Source organism: Clarias gariepinus, chromosome 20, assembly GCF_024256425.1.
Source record: "Clarias gariepinus isolate MV-2021 ecotype Netherlands chromosome 20, CGAR_prim_01v2, whole genome shotgun sequence".
Taxonomy (NCBI): Eukaryota; Metazoa; Chordata; class Actinopteri; order Siluriformes; family Clariidae; genus Clarias; species Clarias gariepinus.
This window is the reverse complement of record NC_071119.1, coordinates 14705422-14732589: the sequence shown is the minus strand read 5'-3', so window position 1 is coordinate 14732589 and position 27168 is coordinate 14705422. Positions and strand designations below refer to the sequence as shown.

The 27168-nt window shown below is 38.4% G+C and overlaps 1 protein-coding gene across 2 annotated transcripts in view; it reads left to right on the top strand.

The window, feature by feature from the left end:
- The first annotated feature begins 7238 nt into the window (after positions 1–7238).
- adgrb3 (adhesion G protein-coupled receptor B3) overlaps positions 7239–27168 on the top strand; it is a 187934-nt gene continuing 168004 nt past the window's right edge. For both annotated transcript variants that reach the window (XM_053479702.1, XM_053479701.1), the window contains exons 1-2: positions 7239–7870; positions 10664–11432. In XM_053479702.1, coding sequence (XP_053335677.1) covers positions 10679–11432 — 754 coding nt within the window. In that variant the 5' untranslated portion in view covers positions 7239–7870; positions 10664–10678. The remainder of the gene's footprint in view (positions 7871–10663; positions 11433–27168) is intronic.

Here is a 27168-nt window from a genome sequence, read left to right as displayed (position 1 = left end):
AGCGGCTACGTACGTTCTGAGAAGACTAGGGCATGAGCCCAAGGTCAATTTTCTTGTAGGAACTCCAGCACTAAAACAATTTGGCAGTGGACTGGGTCTACGTCTTTTACTATGCACTATAGTAATTTTTAATACATTCCATCTGAGGGCATAAGTTCTTCTAGAGCACTGACTACTTCGGGGTGGGGTTTCCAAACCCCGTGTGTCACAGCTTGCCTGGACAGCAAGTCTGCTCCCATATTCATCTGCCCTGGAATATAAATCGTCCTGAGGGACAGGAACTTTTTCTGTGCTCCAAAGCAGAATCTGGTGCGCTAGCTTTTCCCAAGCGGCGCGAGCACAGTCTGCCCGGCAATTTTTTACAAGACTACCGTAGTGTTGTCTACTCGCACTAGGACATGGTAGCCTCTCAACTGCTGGAGGGAGTATTTCAGGGCCAGAAATAGAGTTATCGTTTTGAGGCAATTGATGTGCCAAGCGAGAAGATGACCCCTCCAGATCCCGTGGGCTGGACAGCCATCTAAGACCGGACCACAGCCCGTGAGGGAAGCATCTGTTGTTAGCAGTTTGCAATGACAACACAGACCTAGAGTGGGACCCAAAGTCAAAAACTCTCTGGGGATTGGCCCTTGGATGAAAGGGTGGAGACCGACACCAAGCTTTATCACCTGCAGCAGGGGGGATTGTCCGTGAGTCAATACACAGCGGAGTTTCGAACCCTCGCCGTACAGACATCTTGGGGAGACGCCGCGCTCTGAACATCCTATTACGAGGGGTTTGCGTCACGTATAAAAGACGAGCTTGCTGAACGAGAGCTTCCAGCCACGCTGGAGGGATTAATCCAGCTGGCCCTCCGTATCGATCAGCGCCTCCTCTCTCGTCCAAAGCCAGCCCCGAGAACCCTGCAGCCTGCTCCCACCTATCACTGTACTGCACCTCCACCACTGACCACTTTCACCACTGCTACTACTGGACCTGTCGGTTCTCCACCTCCTGCCGTGGTTGACACCAGAGCCGGGAAACCCATGCAATTAGGACGCGCCTCCCTGACCGCAGCAGAACGTGAGCGCCGGTATCGAGAGGGGTTGTGTGCCTACTGTGGGTCTGCGGCACACCACCGGGCAATCTGCCCAGTCCGTCCGGTAAATGCGCTGGAGAGACTCACCAAATCTCCACCATTACCGACATCACCACCTCTCATCTTACTATGCAGGTAATCCTTCAATTTGGCCACAAACGGGTCAGAAGTGCGGTGTTCATTGACTCCGGTGCCGTCGGCAACTTCGTTGACTCAACTTATGCCAGAGAAATGGGGGTAAAAATTGAGGCGTTATCCCAGCCAGTGCAAATCACTTCTGTCGACGGTCGGCCCCTGTTATCTAGCCCCATCACCCACCAGACCCAACCCATCACGCTCATCATAAACCAACAACATGAACCAATTTAATTCCATCTCACACCCATCTCTTCACCTCCCATCATCCTCGGACACCCCTGGCTGCTGCAGCACGACCCTCTCATTTCATGGACTAAAAATCGAATTCTCCAGTGGGGGCCGACCTGCACTGAACTTTGCCTACGGGCCCAAGCTGGGATGTGTTCCACAGTGTCCGAGGCCCCCGATGTCGACATCAATGCCATCCCTCCTGCCTGGATATTACGAGAACCTGGTCATCCCCTTTGGACTCTGCAATGCACCCTCGGCCTTTCAGCAATTCATCAATGATGTCCTCATTCTCATATTATTAGTATAGATTCTCATATACTCCCACACCATCGAAGAACATATCCAGCACGTCCGGGCTGTTCTCAAGAGATTGCTCGCTCACCAACTGTAATGCAAGCTGGAAAAATGTGCTTTTCCCCAGCACTCCACCACGTTCCTGGGTTTTGTCATCTCGTCCCAGGGTGTGGCCATGAACCCACTGTACAGTTGCAGCACCACTGACCAGTCTGACCAGGCCCTCCTCTTGTCCCTTCCAACTCACCCCGGAACCTGACGAACTCTACAATTTGTAAAACGGGCGTTCTGGTGGCCCACCATGAGGAGAGACATCGAGGAGTTCGTTCAGGTGTGCCCGGTGTGCGCCAGGGCCAAGGACATAAACCAACCTACCCCCGGAGAGCTCCAACCACTGCCCGTTCCCTGACAGCCCTGGACGCACATCGCCCTAGACTTCATCATGGGCCTACCGGTTTCCGAAGGAACAAACACTATTTTAACCATCGTCGACCGGTTCTCCAAAGCAGTACACGTGGTGGCCCCTTACCGGACTCCCATAAGCTAAAGACACCGCCAAGCTGATATTGGAACACTTAGTCCGCCTGCATGTGTTCCCCAAGGACATCGTCTCGGACAGGGGGCCCAAGTTTACTGCCCGGTTCTGGAAGGCCTTCTGCCGTTTGATCAATTCCACCTGTAGTCTGTCCTCCGGTTATCACCCCCAGACTAATGGTCAGACGGAACGGACCAACCAACAACTGGAGTACTACCTGAGGTGTTTTGTTTCGGATCGCCACCTCAAATGGGCCGAGCTGTCTCACAATCTCCACGTCTCCTCGGCCACCAACCTAAGCCCATTTGAGGTATGTTATGGTTTCCAACCTCCGATGTTCAACCATCAAGAACCGGAGGTTGATGTACCATCGGCCCAACAGTTGGTCCGTAGGTGTCGGCGGCTGTGGAACCAAGCAAACCTCGCCATCCAACATGCCAATACTGCTTACGTCACCCAGCATCGCCGTCGACAACCTCTGGGACGCTTGTATCAAGTAAGTGACGAGGTATGGCTTTCCACCAAAAATCTCCATCTTCACACAGATTCATGCAAACTATCTCCCAGGTTCATCGGCCCATACCGCATCACCCACCGGATAAATCCTGTCACCTACCGGATCCAGCTGCCTGCGGCGCTCCGGATCCATCCAGTTTTTCACATCTCCCAACTGAAACACTTCACCACCCCATCCACGCTACATTGGGCTAATCGCTAAAGCTAAGTCGTCTGGTCTCCGAGGTTAGTTCATCCTGACACTAACACTCTCTGAAAGTAGTAAAAGTTACTTTCTGGCCTAGCTTTATCTTTTTAGGATATTGAAAATATATTAGACGCGCAGGAGACAGCTGTGCCCGCATTGCGGCCGAATCTCATATGACACCCATAATATGCCGTATTTGAGCAGGAAAGAGAACGCTTTCCGTGGCGTTGAGTCTCAATCCTAAGAATTTAAGTGAGCTAGGATGACAGCTCGATATCGACTGAGCCAGAATCGGCCAGTCGTCTGTGTAATTCAGGGATAAGATGTTCGGCATCCTGAAACATGGCAGGAAGAAACCGAACACCTACTGTAACATTTCGACGGAAACCACTGCTACCCGAACACCAGTGGTGGCGGAGATTGAACCACGGCCTCCTGAGGGTGCCAGGGAGGATTCTATATTTCTTATTGGAAACTATTTTACGCGCCCCTCCCTGGGGGGGGGACACCCCAATGGGCCTGGGAACGTAAGCCTCAGGACTTGGGGCTTTAGAAATTTTGGGCGTGTTTGACACACATGGTTCAACAACCGGTTGCGCGAAGAGCGTTCCCATAGCATTTTCACGCAGAATCAAGTGTAGCTTTTAAAAGGAAACTGTACCCACTTCATTAGCATTGCACTAGCATTAGCACACCACGACCATGGAGGTACAGAAGACTACAGCTTCAACTCTTCTGTGAAGGCTTTCTACGAGGTGTTTATGGAAATGTGGAATGGGAATTTTTGACCATTTTTTAGAAGCGCATTTGTAAGTTCGGACACTGATGTTGTATGTATAGGCCTGGCTCACAGTCTCTGCTCTAATTCATCCCAAAGGAGTTCCATCTGGTTGAGGTCAAGACTCTGTGCGGACCAGTAAAATTTTTCCACACCAAACTCGCTCATTCATGTTTTTATGGACCTCACCTCAACCTGAAAGAACACCTTTGGTATGAATTAGAGTGGAGACTGCAAGCCAGGCCTCCTCGTCCAACATCAGTGTCTGACTGCACAAATGCGCTTCAAAAAAATGGTCAAAAATTCCCATAAACACGTTGTGGAAAGACTTTACAGAAGAGTTGAAGCTGCAAAGGGTGGGCCAAAGTTATATTAAACCCTGTAGATTAAGAATTGGATGTTAGTCAAATTTATATGCATGTGAGGGCAGGGGAGTGAATACCTTTGGGAATATATTTGATGTATATCAAAAAGTTAAAAAGAAAACATACTACACCCTAATGTATGACTGTAAATACACACTGTACTGTGTTGCTGAGACAAAAAATGCAAAAACATGGCACACACTAAATCCACATCCTACTATACCACACATATACACATACTAAAACTTGCACATCAAATGTGGAAATCAAAAGGGAAGACCAGACTGGTCAGTTGAAAGTTTGTTCAACCAGTTAACCTTTAGATCTGTGTTAAATCAATGCTAGGCATTTTACTGGGTAGACCAGAGAAGCATCACAGAGCTGGGTTGAAGGACATTAGCTAAAAAGGAGATGACTAAGGTGTGTTTTTCTCCGTGTAATCATTTGACATGTCTGTTATTGTTAAACTGCATGACTATTCTGTGTGCAAAAAAATCCAAAATAATCCGCTTTAAAATATACTTTTTATATACACACACAGACACAAGGGTAAGTAAAAAATTATCCGCAGTCCACTATTATTAGTGCTTTCGATTAAAAACTACTGTTTCCCCCATCACTGCTGTGCAGGCGTGAATGTGCTGGTATAAAACCTTGTTGTCAGATGAACAAAGTGTAAAACCAAGGTGTCATCTTTGTCTTTCAACTGTTCCCTTTCAGGGGTTGCCACAGTGAATGATCTGCCTCTATCTAGGCCCATCCTCTGCATCCTCTTTTCTCACACAAACTAACTTCATGTCTTCTCTCACTATTGTACATCCATAATTCTCCTCTTTGGTCTTCCTCTGGACCTCCTGCCTGGCAGTTCCAACCTCAGCATCATTCTACCGATTTATTCATAATCTCTCCTCTTAACATATCCAAACCTCCTCAATTTGGCCTTTCTGACTTTATCTTCAAAATATCTACTATGGGTTGTTCCTCTGATAGACTAATTTTTAAACCTATTTATTCTTGTCACTCCCAAAGAGAACCTTAAAATTTCCAGCTCTGCTACCTTCAACTCTGCCTCCTTTCTTTTCTTCAGTGCCACTGTCTCTAAGCTGTAGAGCATCGCTGGTCTTACCACTGTCTTGAACACCTTTACTTTGCTGATACTCTTTCACACAACACACCTGTGTGCCACCCTTGTGTGTGTGTGTATGTGTGTGTGTGTGTATACATATATTCAGTTTATATAAAATATATAAAAACACACTGTTAACTGTACAATTACTGGAATTAGGATTTAAATTGTCCAAAGCATTAATAAAATCTGGAAGGATTATGGTGAACCTTATAAAATTATATGTGGCCAGGAAAGGTTAAAAAATATTACTTTTTAAATTAACTGATAACATCCTTTTGTTGAAGTTTAGAAAACCTGAGCGCGAGTTCTGTGATATTGGTTTTGTTCAGATAGCAAAGCAATACTTACTGTAGTATCATTTAATATTTTGCCTAAACTAAAAGTAACTTATGATAGTGTTTGATTTCAATTACTTTTTTTCTACTGCATTTTGCAAGGTGAAGGGGTTTGAAATGACTCTGAGAAAGCTACTTCTGCCAGCAAAAAACTTAAAAGTGTGAAAATGGCCCATTTTAGCATATTCTAAAATATTTGTAGCTGTGCCATCTGTTTGGTGACTTTTAGATAAGTGTTGTATTTGTGGGTTTAAGATTGTGTTGTAGTAGCACATGCACTATGATTTTTATTTTTAAAAATCCTGACAATTTTATAATTTTGCATTTTACTTTGGTCAGAATTGGTTAGGGTTAGGGTTTTATTAAAAAAAAAATCTGTAAAAAATTGAATATCATGGAATATAATTTTTGTTCATAATTAAAGTAAAAAAATTAAACTAGATATTCTAGATATATTATATGCAACGTTAAATATTTACAAGCCTTTTTCATGATTACGGCTTACAGCTCATAAAAAAATCAAAATCATTTTGAGTTTGATGAAATTACTATTTAAATACTGTGTATATCTCTTAGTCTAGTTGATAATCAAATAGAAGAATACTGACTTGTCAACCTCCAAAAAATGGATAAGGCACAGAAGGTCATCACTGAAAGAGCTGTCTGTTTACAGTTTGCTGTATCAAAGCATAATCATGAAAAGCTGACTGAAAGGAAAAAGCATGGTAGAAAAAGTTGCACATGCAACATGAAGCGTCAAGTCGGAGTTGGGTTAAGAGCTTGGGAATGTTTCACGAGTAGTGGAGTGAGGCTGGAGTCAATGTATCAAGAGCCACCAAGCACAGACATTTTTAGGAAATGAGCTTCAATTGTTGCATCACTAGTATAAAGCCATCCGACCTAGTAAATTACATACTTTTCCAATTATACTGAAATTTAGATTTTTTTTTTTTTAGCTGCAAGCTGTAATCAACAGAGTTAAATAATAAAAAAAATGAACTATACATGTAATAAATAAAGAATACGTTTTATTTTTTAAATAAAACCTGCCTACCTCATGGAAATTTAATCATTTTCTCTATTCTTTTAAGATGCACTGTACTGTATATATTAAACGCATGCTGTAATATGATTTGCATTTACGCGTTTCCTGACACTTAATACTGGGTTACTACCATCAATTATGTATTAAATATACAGTTAATTCTAGGCAGTTTTACCCAGACTGGTCCCTTACTTTTTCGGTCACCCTGTAGTTCAATTGCATTTTACCCTGTCTGGTATCATATACAGCTGTTTCCATAGTGTTGCCGAAATCAAACTTTGAAATCAATATCACTTAAGATATTTGTCCCGTTTTGCCGCTGTCCTTTCAAACAGCAACCAATGAGATCAGCAGCTGGATGCGACGCTCCAAGAAGCGACTCATCTTGCGCAGACAGGTTGGCGGACCTGCCAGGAGGAGCAGAATTCTTAGAGAAAAAAAAAGTTCTCCCCGGTCAAAACATCAGACCCATGAATGAAGAGGATTTGTTGCATAACCTAAACAGCGTCGGGATATTTTCCACTTGAATAGTCAGGTGTTTCTTCGGTCCAGATATCATCCTCGTCATTGCTACTCATATACAGTTTGCATGTAGTCCAGTGTCGCAGAAGCACCCGGTAGCGCTAAGTGCAATTTGACGGACGCCTCCGCGGTGTGATTGTAAACGGTAACGAGTGATGGTGGAAGCCAGACGATTTATAAAAAAAAAAAAAAAAAATGAGGGGGTGAAGGTGGTGAGAGACGGAGCGCAAGAGAAGCTCGATCGCGCATCATCTCAGCGGCAGTGACGTGCTACTGCAGCTCGCGCACAGATAACGCACCTCTCTCTCTCTCTCTCTCTCTCCCCAGCGAGCGTCCGCACCATCCGGAAACGATTCCGCTCTTTTACCCTGCCACTATCTTAAGAGGCATCCTAGAGTCGACATACCTTTACGTTTTGTTTTGTTGTTGTTGTTTTTTTTTTTTGACGGATTACCTTATATTCAGTGTTGCGCCACGCGCTTTGGTCTTTGATCTCGCTTTGGCTCCGTTTTAGGTGAAAAAAATATGGAAGGCGGGAGATGAGCCACGTCCGAGCCGAACGCTTTTTTGCTCACTAATCCATCGCATCTTGTTGCACTGGACTCGTGTCGTGGGCAATGGAAAATCTCGATTGGCATAACAGCATCGCGATTTGTCGTTTCTGAAGAATGTCTTCAAGTATGTGGGAAAAATAGCCATAGCTTCTGGGAGTGTAAGGTAACTTATTATTATTATTATCATTATCATTATAATAATTATTATTATCATTATCGACGATGGTGAATTTAATGATATACCAGTGACATATAAAGTGAGTTGCATTGGCACGTCATAGTCTGCACGTCTGATTAATTCAGTACAACTACGCCAATTTTTTTTTTTTTTTTTTTTTTTGGAGGACTCCCATGATGGATGAGATTTGACGGGAAGTTAAGAGCGCAATATTTGCCTTTTCTCCGCAGATAAAAAAAAAAAATAATAATCGAGCTTTGGCACACAGCGCATATCGAGCGCGCACCGTTAAATCCGTTCAGGTTTATATCATTAATAGCAGTTCTGATCTCTCTCGAGGTAAAAGCCTGATTTGCATTATGGCAAGATAACTGCCGCATTCAAGTCGAGAGACAGCTTAAATGTCGTGCGTAAGCACTCGGACCGCTCCATTCGGGGGAATCTCATGGTGTTAACGTCAAGTGTATGAACGGCAACACACACACACACACACACACACACACGGCAGCACAGTGCACTGCACACAACTGCAGTGGCTGCAGGATTAATGCAACCAGGACATTGAATAGCATTTTGAATACTCTCTCTCTCTCTCTCTCTCTCTCTCTGTGAGACTTCTACAGTATAAAACTCGAACGCTTTTCTCATGCGTAAAATGCTCCCGATTCATTCATTAACGTATCCAGCAGTTACGCGACGTCTGTTGCATGTTAATCCTCTCACGGTTCGGTAATTCACGACGAGCCTAAATCACTGGCTGCTGTGTCCCTTTTTGGATTTTCCTTCAGCACCACTGCAGTGACTTGCCATGCATTTCTATTGAACATCGAACCGAGCTGAGCCAACACCAACTGGCTTTTCCTCTGTTCACATAATTCATAATGCGAATCTCATTTATCCCTAGACTTCCTATCCACCCAAGCAAGTCGTCATACATTGCAGATAATCAGTTGGTATGTTTTTTGTCTGTCCTCGGCTCTTAATAAGATTCGACCTTATACGAGGACACTATAGATGTTGCAGTCTTTATCCAGTTTTAACAGCTGCCCGTGTTATACTTTCACCCGAAACACCTTCTATAGACAGGACGTATCTAAGAGGTTAAGTGAATGATACACATATATTATATGTTTTATATCTTCACCAGGGTGCATGTGCCAAAAAAGTGAGTTTTCATTTATTGTGAACCACAAGGTGGCAATGTTTATCCAAAATATGTTTCCTCTCTGCAAAAGAATAAAGATTTTTTTTATTATTATTATTATTATTTGCACTATAAGAGCAAATAGTAATAAATTAATTAAAAAAAAAGAGAGCAAAATTGCTAAACACAATTCTGGTAAGTAGCCTAGTTCATTTACGAAACTTGAATTCTAAGCTTCAGTTGGCGGACGGTAGAGGACATTTTGTTGGCATGGTTGTGGTCCATGTCAAATCACAAGAAAGTTGTTGTGACTGAACACTTTTATCCTGCGATGTAATATTCATATTCTGATGCGAGTGGTTGCATTCACATGTCATGGGGGTCTTCTAAATAGTTTGAGGGATGTGTGTAATTTGTAGGTTGTTGCAGTCACAGTTACCACTTCACAATCTGGTTGAACATACTGTATATGGGAGATTTTAGACTGTTTTATTTGTGGTGTGTGTGTAGGGTCTTATACAGAAACTATATATATATATATATACATATATATATATATATATATATATATATATATATATATATATATATATATGTGTGTGTGTGTGTGTGTGTGTGTGTGTAATTTCATACAGAAGCTTTTCTGGCCGAACATCATACTAAAACATGTTATGTTGAATTTTCCTTTTGAGTTTGCTATCCCCCCTTTGCTATTCTCTATATACTGTACCAGAATACCAGAAGAGCAAGCAAGTGATAGCAAAGTACACGAATATTCAACATGAAATGTTTTAGTATGGTGTGTGGATTCTACATACAGTACTGTGCATAATTCCTGACCCACCCCTTCATTTCTTCTTCAACTGAACAGTAATATTTTTATAGTTTATATTTTGTTATATTTTATACTTTTAATAGGTATATTTAATATTTATGTTTCTTCCATACTCTTTTTATTCTATTTCATGCACAATAAGTATGGACACTTAACCTCAGTGTACCCTGTGCAATGACAATAAAGAATCTGTCTATATATATAATTAATGTAGATTAAATAAATAAATGAAAACAAACCTTTAATTGGTAAAGCCTGCAAAGTGCCCAGAGATACAATTAAAAATTGGTTGGTTATGTAACAACTTAGGAGGAACCTCATTTCCTCTTTCGTTTGTTCCAATTATGTTTTTTTTTTTTTTTTTATGCTTGTATACTTCATAGGTCACTGTCTGGTTTAACAAACAGAAACATTTCTCTGAAACTGCTCAGGTACAGGGACTGAACTGAAAATTAGAGCCAAAAAAAGTCATTCAAGAATCCTAGTGAACTAGAACCCGGTACCTTGTGGGCTTTAATCCAAGGTGCTGTAAATTTTTGGTTTCTAATGCTGGTCTTTCTAAGAAACCTATCCTCTGCAGCAGTGGTAGCTCTTGGTCTTTCTTTTCTGGGGTGGTTTCATCATAGAGTTAGATTTAAAGTGCTTGAGAATTTTCAGATTTACTGACTTTCATTTCTTGTAGTAATGCTGGATGGTCTTTTCCCTTTACTTAAATAAGTGTTTCTTCCTATAATATTGATTTGTACAGTAAAATAAAATAACTTGTTTTAACTGTTTGTAATCTTTTCTTTTTCTCTAGGCCAAATGACATAGGATGAAGGCTGTTCGTAATTTGTTGATTTATATATTTTCCACCTATCTATTGGTTATGTTTGGATATACCAGTGCCCAAGATTTTTGGTGTTCCACACTGGTTAAGGGAGTTATTTATGGATCTTACTCAGTGAATGAGATGTTCCCGAAGAACTTCACAAACTGTACGTGGACACTGGAAAATCCAGATCCTACCAAATACAGCATCTACCTGAAGCTCTACACCCACGAAATTAGTTGCTCTGAGTTCTCTCTTTTGGTTTACCAGTTTGACCACTTCTCTCATGAGAAGATCAACGAACTCTTAAAGATCAACGAATCCATTGTGTACCTGTGTGACGCAAATAATATTTACGTGTTTTTGCATTATGATAAAAATTTCGTCCAGATACGACGGGTTTTCCCCTATGACTACAATGGATTGGTGGCAAAGAAAAAGGAAGAAGATGAGAAGTCTGTGGTGGAATTTGTGGTTTTAAACAAGGCAAGCCCGAGCCAGTTTGGATGTCAGGTCTTATGCATGTGGTTGGAAAATTGTTTGAAGGGAGAGAAAGGGTCGGTGGAGTCGTGTGGAATAGTGTACTCCAAATGCACTTGCCCTCAGCATTTGGGTGATGGGGAATCTGAGAGTGTCTTAATGCTCAGCAATGTGGTGCTGCCGTTAAATCCACGAACTGAAGGGTGCCTAACGGCGCAGCTACGCACACCGCATTCGTGCAATCTGAGTGCAGAGGTCAAACGGCCATCCAAGGAGGGTGAGTATGGCACATGCCCACTCCTTGAGTAGCACTTTACACATGCTTGGAATAGTGTTTTATGATATTTGCCTATATGTTTGATAATACACCTGTTACCCTTTTACCCTTCCCAATAGTTAAACCACAGCCATTAAAGCCAATGTTCTAAAACAACAGCACAATGCATTATTTACTGTTTGTATTGTCTTAAATAAAATACAGCTGTTTGCTTCTTATGTAATGAGTTCATGAAAAGCTGAACATGTTCATAGGTTATGCTGTATCAGCAGTAACACTTCACATTTTATTGTGTGATATGATGGGTTGTATGGCTAGTACTGCATGGAGTCCATTTTGACTGTAGGTCATACCGTTGCGTAACATGGAAACTAATGGGGAAGTACATACTAGTATTTTATCTACAATAATTCTAAACATGGTAACATTTGACGGAGCATTAGATGTATCATATATGTCGAAGCTATTAAGAGCATATTTTCAGCTGAGTGGAAATTGTCAGATGTTGCATTTTTATCTTTTGTGCCTAACAGCAATTTATAGATCACCTAGTATGGTAATAATGTGTGTTTTGGGTGCTGATCGGGTTGTACACACACACACACACACACACACACACACACAATACATACAACTATATAAATACTATACCTTGCATATATACAGATTCATTTTACTGCATTTAATAGAAAAACCTCCGTTGCCTTTACCTTGAAGGAGTGTATCACAAATCAATGTCTTTGGTAATGAATGGTGGTTCAGTGGTGGCTTAGCATTGACAAAAATGGGTGGGACAACTAGATAAGATTGAATATTAGCATAAAGTTTCATTCTTAAACATTTAAGAATAATTAATCACTTGCTAAGGAGTGCGAGAGAGAGAAAGAGAGAGAAAGGACTATTCAGTGTTGGTAGAACCTCCTGTGGCATTCTGTTACCACAAGCTGAAAGTAATAGCTCTCTAGGGAACAAACGCCAGCCTTTCTAATCTGATCTATCCAGGTTTAAATGAGTATGCTATTTTTTTTCGTTTTTTTTTTCCTCTGTAAAATTTCATATTTTTTGCTTTCTGACCTAGTACACACTAATTTCATTTGTGTGAAGCTGTTTATGGCCTTTTATAGGGAGCACGTTTTGAGCCAAATATGATTAGATATAGACAAATAAGTGCCTGAAATTCCATTTGTAGGTTCATGGAATATCAAAAGTATCTTAACTGTAAGTTGATTTAAAGTTTTTACAGCATTTGGAAACTGGAAATATTTTAGGCCAGAATTGTTTCTATCGGGTCTAGGCAGTATCATGTGGAAGTCTTATTAAGTGGTGGTACTGTTTGTGGGCAAGATATCAATGGTAAGTGACGGACAGCAGCGAGCCATCACTAATTTGTTATCTGTTTCCTTTTTAATTTAATTCAGATTTTCTGTTGAAGCTATTAAATGTAATAAATCTAATCAGGAATATTGCCTGGAGAAGATACTTGCATAAATACACACACTTTTTTGACATTTCTTCAGTGGGGTCCCAATAAGATCAGTCAAGTAATATGCATAATTAGATCAGCAAATTAAAAGTAAATTGTTTATTTATGTCCTTATTTAGATTCAACTCTACATTCATATTGCTAGTCAACTCTGGAATTGGTTATGCTTTAAGACAGTGGGCAAATATTGTGCATATTTGGCCTAATTTTCCACTGATCTTGTAATAAAATAATTTTTATGAAAATGCTTTCACATCCCTTTGTCATTTGTTATTTAAAAAAAGGAAATGTAAAATACAAATATTAGATTCCATAAACTGTTTGAAATGGTTACACAAATGGTTAGCCCATCAATTGGAGCTTCCTTGACAGAAATCATTGTTTGTGATCAATTAAACCTTTTGACCATGCAAACTATCGACATATTAGCAGAAAAAGTGGATGACATACAAATAAAAGCCCCCATGTCCCATTGTAAAATATGGTGGTGCATCATTGATGTTTTGCATCGATGTTTAGTGGTGCACAGCTCCTGTGAAGATTAATGGCACCATGAATTCTTCTAAGTACCAGGATATTATAGCATAAAACCTGGTTTCCTCTGTCAGAGCGTTACGACTTAAACAGAGATAGATCTTTAGGCAATGACAGAAAACATGCTTACATCACAGAAATGGGTGCGGGGACACAAAAATCAATGTTGTGCAATGACCATTTCACTGTACGAGATTCAAAACTTGGGTAAACATTCAGTCTGAGTACAAAAGGGCGATACAGCAGATAGCAGTGCCACTTCACAGCTTCAGGGTCCATGCTTCAATTCTGCATTGAAAAAAGTGTGAATGTGTTTGTGTGCATGGTTTTCTGAGATGGACTGGTGTGCAACTGAGAGTGTGTTCGCATCTCATGCACAGTGCTCCTGAGATAGGCTCTGAATGTACAGTACCGCCAACCTGACCAGGATAAAGCAGTTGTTGTAAAAGAGACAGGGGGGTGGGGGGGGGGGGTGAGTAGATGTATCCAGTTGTCAGGTGTTCTGCAGTCTTTTTAAAGTTAGGGAAGGGGATCAGTGCTAGTATGCTATACAGGGGAAGGAATGAGGAAAAATTAATGAACTCACCAAATGTGTGATTTATATTTATGTAAGTCCAAAATTATCTGCACTCGGGTTATATTAAAAGGTCTGACTGCTGGACTTTTCGTTTAAGTCTCCCCAGACACTGCTATGCAGGTTGGAATATCTTCATTTGTAACCGCGATGCAAGCTACTGTAAGTGTGCAAACACTATTTGGACTGATACTCTAAGAAAGGTGAAAGTTTCCTAAAGGGAGTCATTACTGGTGACGAGACACGGATTCATCACTGCGAACCCGAGAGTAAACATTAGAGTATGGAACAAAAAAAGGTCCAAAAGTCAACCATCAGCTGGAACGTTGATGCTTATAGTTTTCTGGAATTTACAAGGGCCAAAAAAGCGTTCAACAATGAGCAGTGCTCATTACAGCTGAAGCCTAAACTTGGGATTGTTTCAAAATGTTACCTAAGGGCGTTGTAATCTTGCATGATGCTGCAGGTCCACACGGTTCTGCCCACACCATGTCTTTTTAAAAAAGGTAATTAAAACAAGTTCACTACAACTAGAGTGCGGATAATTTTTGACCCACCCTTGTGTGTGTGTGTGTGTGTGTGTTTTTTCCATTAGTTACTAAATGAATTGTGTAGAGTGATGTTTAAAATAAATCTTCTGAAGCTTTTTTCATCTGAATAGCAGGTTCAAAAGATTCCTCTTTTTCGTATTCTGCAGTCCGGGGTGTAATTGACTCTCTGCCTAATGTTTAAATAGAACACAGACCCAGATAAGACCAAAATAAATGGCATTCTTTGATATCCTCCACCCGCATACATGCTTTGCGTGTAGCAACAGTGTGGCCTTTGAATTGAATCCTAAAGTGCTTAAAAATGCATTTTTTTCCTGGCTCAGTGCTCTTTTCTCAAGGATATCGGTCTTGCCAGCAAGAACGGTTGATTAGACTTTACTGTATAATATGATATGTGTTTGAAATGCACCATTGCTAGGCATACAGAAGTTAAGTGTTTTGAAATGTAAAAAACACATTGTAGTCACATAATGGATAATTATAAAGGTCTCTACATTAAGACCCAACCTGGCATACATGAGTTGATTGCATTATTACTCTAGTGGTTGTATTTATGAGGCCATTGCAGTATTCACTGCAGTGGTTTGGCATCTTTTGCGCATGCACATTTTATGATGCTGCGTGAGGTTGTTTCAGTTAATTGTGATGACATTGTGTGCTACAGCCAGGGCCATGCATAGACTCCCTCCCCCAATTTTAGGGGTCATTTATACATATATATGTATATATATATATATATATATATATATATATATATATATATATATAAATAAATAAATTATACAAATATAATATACAGTGTTTGGTTATTGTGGTTTTCACTCATTTTGTTTAAAAAAATGGTCTTTAAGTCAAAGTGATATTATTTCCCATCTTGAGCTTAACTTTTCCATTTATCAATCAGATTCTGAATGACTGCTACTGTAAGCAAAAAAAAAAACACATTTCGAATGTAAACACTTTGAACTTAAATTATTATGATTATGAACTGCACATGTTACATACAAATATAAAGTACATTTAAAAATTATAAGTAATTTCATACACTTTACTGCATTATTAGAAACCAAATATTTGATTATGTTTATAAATCCATGAATGAGCATAACAGAATGCCGAATTACAACAATAATAAATTTTCTTTATTAATAGCATATCCAACTGTAGGGAATGGCCAGTTAAAATTGTATCACAACCTGTATGGAAGTCTAACAGTGCCAAAATTCCTCAAAGCCAAACATCATGTTGAATTAGGTAAACTAAATAAAATGTATTTTTCTCTCTTGTTTTTCTGCATTGCAATTTGATCGAAATGAATAAAAATTCCATTTACAATGCTGGAAATTTTCAGCGCTAGAACTTATTGTGGTTGTATATGTCTAATGTAAATATAATTCAAGCATTTACAATAAAATATTAAATTGTTGACTTTACTAAAAAATAATTAAATTGATAAAATTAACAGTCATTATTTTTCAAGAATACAGATTCAGGCATTACAATTCAGGTCAGCAAAATTTGGGTAGAAGAAATTCAGGTCCCCACATCCGGAATAGCACAGGAAGAGTGATGGATTGCCGATCGCTGTGGTGGTGCTCCCTGCTCCCTGTACGGTCTAGTTTGAAGAGAACTACTTGCTGATTGGGGCGCAGCACTTTTTAATAACTGGCTGGGTTGCCAGGTGAGCGGCAGAAATAACATTATTCGCTAAAATGCCCCTTGCCAAGGATGCCCCTCACCTTAATCGCTATCTTTAAAGCAAAGCCGGCACGATTTCATTCAACCATGATAGCGATTGTTTTCCTTCCCCCTGCGCTCAGTAATGCAAACACAGTTGCGTTCAGTAACAAGATGGGATTAATTTCCTTAACGTCTTCAGGAAGCAATCAAGCATACATGGACTGAGTGAGTCACACCAGAGTACTGCAGATGTCTCTCTGACTCTTTGCCGAGCCAGATCCATCAGGTTTTAAAGAATAAACGACCTTACACTAAATATTGATTGTTGTAGAACAATTGCATTGCATAAAATAAATAATTCATATTACCTGAATTTGTAACTGATAAATAATAAGGATGATGTTTTTAATAATCAAAAATATTTTTAAACTGCAATTCTGAAAATCAATAACGTTGCATTGAGTTTTAAATGCATGAATTACATTTACTGTACATTTGAAATATACAACCACAATAAATTGCATTGCTGAAAAATCTAAGCATTGTAAATGCTGTAAAGATTTCTTCTTTCAGTTCATATTAAATTACAAGGCAAAAAATTTTAAACGTTTTTACTGTTTTCATTCGGTTTCATGTAATTCAACATGTTTTTTTGCTTTAACTAATGTTTGCACTGATATGCATTCATGAACCTAAACCATGTTGAAGAACATGGGTAACACTACCTGACACATGCTAGAAAGAAGCTATAACACCCAGGGTAACTTGCTTTATTATCACAAGAGAACATGGACATTAAAAAAATTTCTGCTAACATAATTATTTTTTTTATATATATATATATATCACAAGCTAATATACACGTTACTGTACCTTTTGCTAAAGACGCCCGTATGTTAGGCAGCTATAAACTATTATTCTATTGTGTAATACAAATGGAACAAGCTGCACATTGGTTGGAAGCATATGTGAAGATTTTTATTCATAGGAAATATCACTGGTTATACAATTCATCATCATTTCCACAACATCGAAAGACTTACCTGTAACTCTTTACAAAAAGTCAACCTCAGGTTCAGATGCTCCATTGTCATGTGATAGGGTATAACTTTGTGTCTTTATTTTATTTTACTGAATAAAAGGCTGATGTGCAACACCTGCTTACATATTTGCCCTTGGCGTTCACTCACCTCCACAATTTTTCTCAATTTATTTTTAAGGCAATACCTTTGCCTTGCTTGATCGTCTGTATGAGCGCTCCCTGTCACATTTCGGCTCCTGAGAGCATCAGAGAACTGGTTAATCGCCGATTTTATTGTACTATGCTGCACTGCCATTATCGAAACATTTTTGCTGAGTCATTTTGTCCCCTTTCCAAAAAAGGTTTTCATTCCTCCTTGCATCTTACAGTAAAATGGCAGGTGCCTTCTTCTTCTTCTTTTTTGCACAACCCAGCTATTTCTTACTGTTTGCCACACACCAGAGAGATGGCAATAAAAATCAATTGCCTGGCGTATGTAGACCTTTGGAGTACACTGTGTTATATGCCAATTATTTTGAACGACAGTCATCAAATAAGAGATTTAGAGAAAAAAAAAAAAAAACTCTAGTTAAAAGGAGTGTATGTTTATGGGTCTTTTTTTGTGCGAAAGCCTTTTAATTCTCTCTAGATTAAGAGTATTTTACTAAAATGTATAAATAGCAAGCTTGAGCATTAATGATTAGATTATGGGTATAAGTAAGACAACTGGGAATAGTTATCTTTTTTGTACTGATGGTCCACTAATGATTAGCACAATGTTACTGTATTTTTAAAATATAGCTCAAACTATTGTTAAAACTCATTCATTTCTGACCTAATGTCTCTAGTTGTTTTATCACCGCTGTGTTTTTACATATTTATACTGTATTAAGACCTTTAAAATTCTGTAATTCATCCATAAATAGTTTATGGCCTTAAGATACAGTATAAAATAAAGTGGACGTAATGGTTAGCACTGTGACCTTGCTCATCCATGGCCGATTGTTTAAGTCACGTCTTCACTCTACTGTATGTGCGAGGAGTTTGCATGTTCACCCAGGGCTTGGTGGGTTTCCTCCAGGTACTCCCATTACCTCTTAGTCCAAAAACATGTAGATTAGGCTAATTGGTGTTTCCAGATTGCCCGTAGTGAACAGGCTAATGAACAGGATAAGCGGTATAGAGTGAGATTATGCGTTTCCAACTTTAACATATTATTTTTGATGTTTTATTTTTGTGGAATTATACAGAAAAATCTATTTCCTTTGCATATCACTGCTCTTAACTTTGACTTTGACTAATCTGTGGAAGTCACATGACTGTTGATGGTTGATTAATTTTTCTCTTTTTGTAAAGGAAATGACACTGCTACAGTATTAGTGACAGGGGCATTGGTTGTTTTTGTCTGGACTATGCCCATAAACTGCTGCTCAGCCTCATTCCAGAAAGAAGGCTAATCACACAAGCAAAATAAACAGTAGAACTGGAATTGGGAAGTGATGGGAGGCCGATCAGGAGCCGTAGCTAATCGAGTGGGTGCTTGAGCTCATCTGTTGTTATTGGCACTGGGACTGCAGTCTCACTATGAGCATTTTTTCCCCCTTAACTCTGTGGAGTTAAGCCCTTAAGTCAAGTTGCTGGGCCCTAAATAATTTACAAATCATCTGCTGCTCCATATTGTACTGCATAGCTTTTTCCGGAATAAAACATTATTTCTTGCTTAATTTAAGCCATATCGAAGGATGGAAGATCCAACTACACTGCATTGTATTTAATTTGCTTTCAACTGTGATATTCTTATCGCTTGCAAATTTTAATGTCTTTACGGGAGACAACAGAATGAAACTTTCTGAATGCCTTTTAATGTATATCACAAGTAAAAAACTTATTACAGCCTGTTGATGGGTGCTTAAATAAAATGACTCGGATAATCTATGATCTGTCGCTTATTCTGCATTCAAGATATCTTGAATATTAGAAACACAGCTCAGAGTTGCATTAATCTGCCAGCATGCATTAGCTCACGTGTTGAAGGTGCTGGATAAGGCAAAATAAAGTAGGATTCAAAATGTCAGTTAATGCAGCCTGATCTCACTGATAATGTGCATGGATTGAAATGAATAAAGGTGCAAAGATTAATTTAATCTAATTTCATAGGAATGAAGTTGTAAAATACGGTACAAACCGTAACTAAACCTTTACCTTCAACCTTAACCTTCAAAATCTGTAATGTGACTTGATCCATATGATTTGACACTTTATTAGACCTCAAGCGACAGGTTTGGTTTGAAAGGACAGAGTGTTACATATGATGTGAAGCATAATCATCACCCACAGCAGGCATCGCCCCAGCAGGAATATTTAGTTGTCATAACATTGTCGTAATTTTAATTTGGCAATTTTAGCATGGGACACCATTTGTATTGGATCAATCAGTTGGTGTCCGACCATGTTTGCCTACATGATGTTGGGATAATGTTGAACAAATGACCTGCTACAGTGACATAACAATATTTAAAAATAGCTACAATGTTAAAATATTTATAAATGCTATGAGAAAAAATCCTTTATTTCATCTCCCAACTAAAGTACATCCATAAAATTCCTGCACTGATAATAGTACTGTTTTTTACAATTCATTTGGCAACCAAGAGGAAAAAAAATACTTAACGTCTTACTTTCTACATTTAAGACACTGAAAACCTTATTCACATACCGTAGTGTAGAGTCTTTGGAATACGTCACACATGCTGCGACGTTTTTTAAAGAGCAATGGATTCCCCCATGGTGTCCTGCCATTGATGCCATGCCTGTTTAATGTTTTGCATATGATTGCCTTGTGAATAGAGATGTTAACCAGCTTCAGGAAATCCTTCAAGACTTTAGCTGTTACGCTTTTTCTTTTTCACTTAGCATACTGCATTATGCTTTCGTAGTGATCTTGACTGGGCGGCCACATTTAAGGCAAGTAACCACAGTTCAAAACTGTTTCAGTTTATAGACAAATTGTCGTCTCACTGTGGATGTCTAAACCTTTTGAGATTACTGTGTAACCCTTTCCAGCGACATGCAAAACTACAACTCTTGATCATAGGTCTTCTGGAATCTTTTAAGTCGAGTAAGCTTTAAACCACACCTCCATTCTCATTTCATTGATTGGTTTCTCAACACCTTACTCTAGTTGGCATGTGCCATCAGTAGCCTAGTGGTACACTTACTTTTTTCCACCAGAACTTTGTATGTGTTTAGTAAAGAAATGCAAGACAATGCAATTCTTTTTATAATTAGCTAAGATTTATTTGTGACTTTTTTTAAAATCTAATTATAATTCATCACCAATTTATGCAGAAAACCAGGAAATAATTCACTTACTTTTTGTTGCCTTTATCCCATGTTGTATGCTTTTTTAATGCTTCATTTTGTTTCAATGCTGGATTGGTTACATTTTAGGAAGGTAAAACGTCTAGAGTTTGGTACAGTAGGTATTGTTTAAAGAAGTGCCAATGCAAGTGAATGAGGCAATCATTATGCTGAAAAAAAGCAAACAGACCTATCAGAGAGAGGGCAGAATCTTATGAGTGGCCCAAGCAAGAAAATTGCCCTGGCGAACTGAGCCATCGTCACTATTGCTGACTTGATAAATCTGTATTTATGTTTCTATCTGTAAAGCTATCACAAAATGATAAGGCATTGACTATTGTTAAAAGCACATAAATATAAAATTAAGTGAAACTAATAATCTGTTTTCTGTTTCAAATCCTACTAAAGGTCTTGCATAAAAAATAATATTAACAATAACAACTTAAAGGTCTTTTACCCTTACCACTATTTTGTTAGTCTGTCCTCATAAACTTCACATCTGATCATATTGCCTCAACTTCATGATCATATTTCCTCAGGGCCTCAGCTGCAGTGCCTGTCTGTATCAGTTTTGCTAGACACTGGGTGGCAATTACAGAGCACTGTATTGGCTATTTACATTAACATCCAACCAGATATCCTAGGCAAATGATTCTGTCCATCACACAAACACAATATGACATGAAAGCACAAAGGGGGAAAAATTCTCATCAGTATTCTCTCACCAGCATGTTAGCAATTTAGCCTAAATGTACATTAGAGGATGCAAAAATGATGCAGTGTGATACAGGTTGGCTTAATTTTTGGTGAATAAAAACACAACATACAATGTTATCAGAATAGAAGGTAATACTATACAATTTAAGTTGCTGTTTAAGGGTAAATTGCTATTTGTTACAAGCAACATAACAAGCATGATCCTCTAAAATTATACATTTAAACCTGTGTTTCTAATTGGACAATATGATTATGTGTACTTTTGCTTAGATGAGGCTATGGCAAAACTTAAGAGTATTACTGTACTTCTTTTATTCCAGTCAAAGCACTGCTGTTGTATTTAAAATGTAACAAGTTCATATTTCACACCTTGTTAAAATGTGAATTTTTAAAAAAATATATATATTTGTGAAGTTCTTTTAGATGCTTTATCAAAACAGTTCCAATATCCATTGGCCATCCAATCAAACATTAGGCCTTCCGCCTCCTCTCTTAGAAACAATAGAGTTTTACAGATATGCCTGCTTTTATCATTTTATTTAATTACTTTGTTCTGGTTAGAAAATAATTCTTAAGTCAACAATATTAAGTCAGTGATGAGTGTGGTGCTCCCCAAAACAACAAATATCTCTGTTTTGTAGCCGTACATAATACCTAGTTTTAATGATTAGTAATTAAAATAATAATAATAATAATAATAATAATAATAATAATATAATAAATTACAGTGCATCTCCAAAATTTTAATATTGTGTAAAATGTTTTCATTATTTACAATCAAAAGGTTTTAACCTATATTTTAGATTCATTACTTACAAAGTAAAATATTTCAAGTCTTTTTGTTTAAATTTCATTAATTACAACTTACAGCTCATGAAAAGCAAAATTCCAGAATCTCTTACACATACACTTACTCACTTTCTCACTTATCATCTATACCGCTTTATCATGTATTCAAGGGTCGTGGGGGGTCTGAAGCCTATCCCAGGAGGCTTAGGGCACAAGACGGGGTACACCCTGGACAGTCCATCGCAGGGCACACACACATACACTAACTCACACACTACAGGCAATTTTTGAAACGCCAATTAGCCTAATCTGCATGTCTTGGGACTGTGGGAGGAAACCGGAGTACCCGGAGGAAACCCACCAAGCACAGGGAAAACATGCAAACTCCATGCACACAGAGACGGGGATCAAGCCTGGCCAGGAATCGAACCTGAACCCTATTGGTGCAAGGCGACAGTGTTAACCACTACACCACCGTGCTGCCTCTATACATACAGTATATGAAAAATTTAAACTTGGCGTGTCTGTACAATGAATGTATTAGTGAAAAAAATTATTTGGGGGGTATGAGTAAGATAAGTAATAGAACACATCAAGATGGTTTTGGATTTTTTTTTCTGCTCGTTTGTGCACGAATCACGTAAAAAAATAACTACACAGATTTTATAAGGGTTTTCACAGGTGTATTTGGCCGAGCTTACGGGGTACATATTTGACATTTAAATGGAAACATATTTATATTGTAAAATTATAATTATCAAAAACTTGGCTAGCTTCAGAAGTAGTGGAGTGAGGCTGGAGTCAGTGCAACAAGAGTCACCATGCAGTAATTTCTTCAGTAAATGGGTTACATCTGTTGCATTCCTAGTAGTAAAGCACTTCTGATCCAGGAACAACATCGGGACCATCTAATCTGGGCTAATGAAAAAAAGGACTAGACTTAGTTAGTTGCCCAAAATTTCCTTTCAGATAAATGTAAACTATGCATTTAAAAATCAAGACCTAGAGTCTTTAATTCCAGAGTGAAGAAATACAGAATCTGAAGTTGCTGGAAGTCCAGTGTGAAGTTTTCACAGTCATGTCATTTGCTGGTATTGTTTTATGAGGTCTAAAGGCAAATTCATGCTTCCCTTTGCAGGACTTAGCACATCCCCATAGTACCAAAACTACCACTAACTGGTTTGCTGACCATAATATTTATGTGCTGATTGGCCAGCCAACTGACCTGAACTGAACTGAACTCTATGCTGCACTGAAGCAATAATTCATGCTAAATGAACCCATACCAAGTACTAAGTACATAAATTAACATATTTCCTTTTTGGATTGATTCTAATATTTTGAGATTTTATTTTTTTTATTTGCATAAGCTATAAGCCAAAATGAAAAGGCATGAAATATTTTAATTTGACATGTGATGATTGTATGAGAGTTGATTTGATATGAGAGTTTCACTTTTTGAATTCAATTAAATTAAGGAAAAATCCCTTATATTCCCTTTTTTTTTTTTTAGAAGCACTGTATATGCCATTTTCCGTAGGTTTGCTCTCCGATGTAGAAGTTGTACAATTCTGACACAGCACATTTATGGGGTCAAAAACTGGCTCACTGGTGCAAGAAATTATGCTTTGATCATTTTCAGTGAAGGAGGAGGCAGTTAATGAAAGGGTTTTCTAATTGGGCTAATTCCAAATTGGAATCAGAATTTAATTAAATTGATTTTTGCAAATTGGCAAATTATAAGTGTATACAATGTGCCTATGATATACAGTACTTTTCTATTGCAAGAAGTATTGGAAAGATGGCCAGATGGAAAGAGGGTTCATAGAGTGGAAAAATCCATCAGAAATGCATGTCACCTACAGAAATGTTGTTTCTTATTTTCAGCTGAGGAAAAAGATAAATAACGTGTCTCCCTTTTTAAACACCTGAATTGTATGGTTAGTTTAAGTTCTTGTATGTTATAGTAGGCTAAAATGGCTAAAATGTATGTAGATAACTGATTATCATACCTCAATGTTATTCAAAACTGGACGATTTCTCTTCACTGGTTCATGAGCTCAATTTTGGGAGCGGATTTTCCCAGTAGCTTGTTCTTGTAACAGCATATAATGATAGTAGGAAGCAGTTGCCATGACAACTAAAAGTATCTAGCAGTCATTAAATGTTTAAACAGTCATTTTCGAAGCATGGACAAAAAGGCTGGATTTGGACCAAAAGTGCGGAAAAGGTGAACCAAAAGTTATAAAGGGTCTGCTGGATGATGCTGGAAAGTGTTCCAAGGTAATAGATTTATTAAAGCAGCGGTCAAACAATGATGAGGACAATGGCAAACATACAGTATAGAAATATTGACGAGGAGGAAGCAGGAAACGTTGACTTATTCTTGCATGCTACAGTATGTGCAGTAATTTATCCAAATTAACTAGCTAAAGAACATAATGGTTTTGTTAACCTGAGGGATCATTTCTAAGGTCTACCCAGTCAGATCCACTGCACAAACATTTAAACAAGTTGATGCTAAATTTCTCTAAAGTGTTTAAATATGTCATGAATTTTAATTGGTAGATAAAAGAAAACAGTAAATTTTTTTTTTTTCCTAGACTACTCTTTTTTTCACATTATAGCCCATATATAGGCATATAAAATTTTACATCCAGTCCAGCAATAAAAAATGAGTTGTTAAATCCAAATGAACTTTCCAAGAATGGGAAAAGAAGGAGGACAAGGGTTACTCCTTGACGGTGAAGTAAATGTTCATCATATTGTACATTCATATGATCAGGTTGGGCTACTTCATTCAAGTTATTTATTCTTGCATTACAGGAAATAGAATGAATGGTGAAAGTGCGGTGACCACATACTGTATGTACAGCCTTTCCGTTTATCAAGGTTAGACTATTCACTGTGAGCGTCACAAATTCAACACTATTTGATGTGATGACTATTTGAGTTCAGACACTCCTCATGAAGCCAGTTTTATGCATTTTTAATAAACAAATAAACCTGAGTCAAACTGAAATGTTGAGAAAGTCTACAAGGATCTCAATGAAGCCAAAAATGTATGTAATGACCAGATAGTGCCAGTGAACACTGTTATTAATGTGTTTAAAAGTAATTGAAGCTTGATGCTTTTACAACTTAAATACAACTAATGGTGATTGATATTAGAGAGGACTTCTTTGTTCAGACCTATTAATAGATCTTATACAGTAGATCTATTAATTTTTGAGCTGGCTAAGTTCGACATAATGGCAGTAGTGATTGGACCAACACAGGCTTGTTATATAACATTTCTGAGCCCATACCTGACCAATTTGAGCAACTTCAGATCATAGCTTTATGCACTACCTTTCTTGCCCTGGCCATTACATGGACTTTGTTCTGGAATAAAGCAAAGCCGGACTCATTAGACCACATGCCTTTTTAACATTGTTCAATCTTTATGCTTTCTAGCATACTGATGCCTTTTTTCAATTAGTCTCACTAAGCACTTTCCTTATGGCCACATAGCTGTTTAAACCTTTGAGTTCTCATCACATGGTGCCATGTGCAACTGCTCTTACAATTCCAGTACTTTCAGCAGTCTCCTTAGATGCTCGGTTGTCTTTGTTTAGTTCCCAATAATTTGTCCTTTCTGAAAGACGGTGCCATATTTTTTAAGATTACTGGATACATTTTTGACGCTGTAAAAGAAATGAAAAGCTACGCACTGCATCACTTAGAGTTAAAATAATTGTTGCCAGCTGAAACATAATTATCACTGCAGTAAATATCCAATTAAAAGCTCTAAGAATTGGCTTATTTAAATACAAATGGTGCCTGTTTTGACCAGAAAGTGAAGAAATAATGAGAAGTATAATAGTTATAGCTGCAAGCAACAATTAAAGGGGCCAAGCAGTTTTTGACCCCACCCCGAAATGATGAATAATGACGGAAAACAGACAGTAACCCATATGGACCATCAGTGCTTGGTCCAAACAAGAAATAACTAATTTAATGGCTATATGTCAAGCCATTGCTGAACTAATGTCTCACTTCCTCCAAAGTTGGGAATGAAGTCAGAGCTTGTTTGTTAATATTAGATCATGTTGCTCATTTCAGGTTTGACATCAACTCATAATAGCGTTGCTCAGAAAGGGCAGCACTTGTTTTTCAGTGTCACCCTCAAATGAATTTGACATTACCTGCAGACAGTCCCATTTAACATAAAACAGTAAGTGTTGTGATGAATCGGAAAAAAAAGAAGAAAAAAAAAACAAGCTCAAAAAGTGTTTTTTTTTACTTTTTTTTGTAATTCTGTGACACAGTATTAACTTAATTTTACAAGTTATTTTACAGTTTGTTCAGTAACAGTTTTTTTAAGCAGATGAAGTTTAGTTTTGATTATGTCACCCTGTTGCCAAGATATGCCTTAACTTCCTGAATAGTGTTTTTATTGTTGGGTTTGTTGGCATTATAAGCATAAATCATTCCATATACAGTATATTCCATAAGCCAGATAAACAGTTTTGTTTGGCTCAGTTTTCCAGTTTTCTCAATATCCAGTTGACTGGTTTTGACTAATTCCAGGTGATTACAGAACCGCTGCTTCATCTGATCCATTTTGGAAAAAAATTCCCTAGGATTTGTTAACTTGTTGTATCGCATTTCATTTGTTTCGGCATACTACAATCTATCCCACTTTGACTTTGTACTTAAGAGGTGTCTGTGGCACATTCTGCAAAACATGTATTCACAGTTAAAAAATTTAAAGCAGTGACACAGCACAGCCAAGTTGCCACTGGTGAGCCCTTGAGCCAGGCCCTTAACCCTGTCTGCTCCGTGGGCGCTGTATCCTGGCTAATCCTGCGTTCTAACTGAACGCAGGATCAGTTAGAACGCAGTTTAAAAAAAAAAAAAAAAATCACTTCACTTTGCTGTAAGGTGCTGCGAGACATAATTGAATCTTAATCTTAATTAGTGCCAGATACTGAGTAATGATTATAGTGAATTTGTTTTTGTCGCATTAAGAACTACCATCAGTT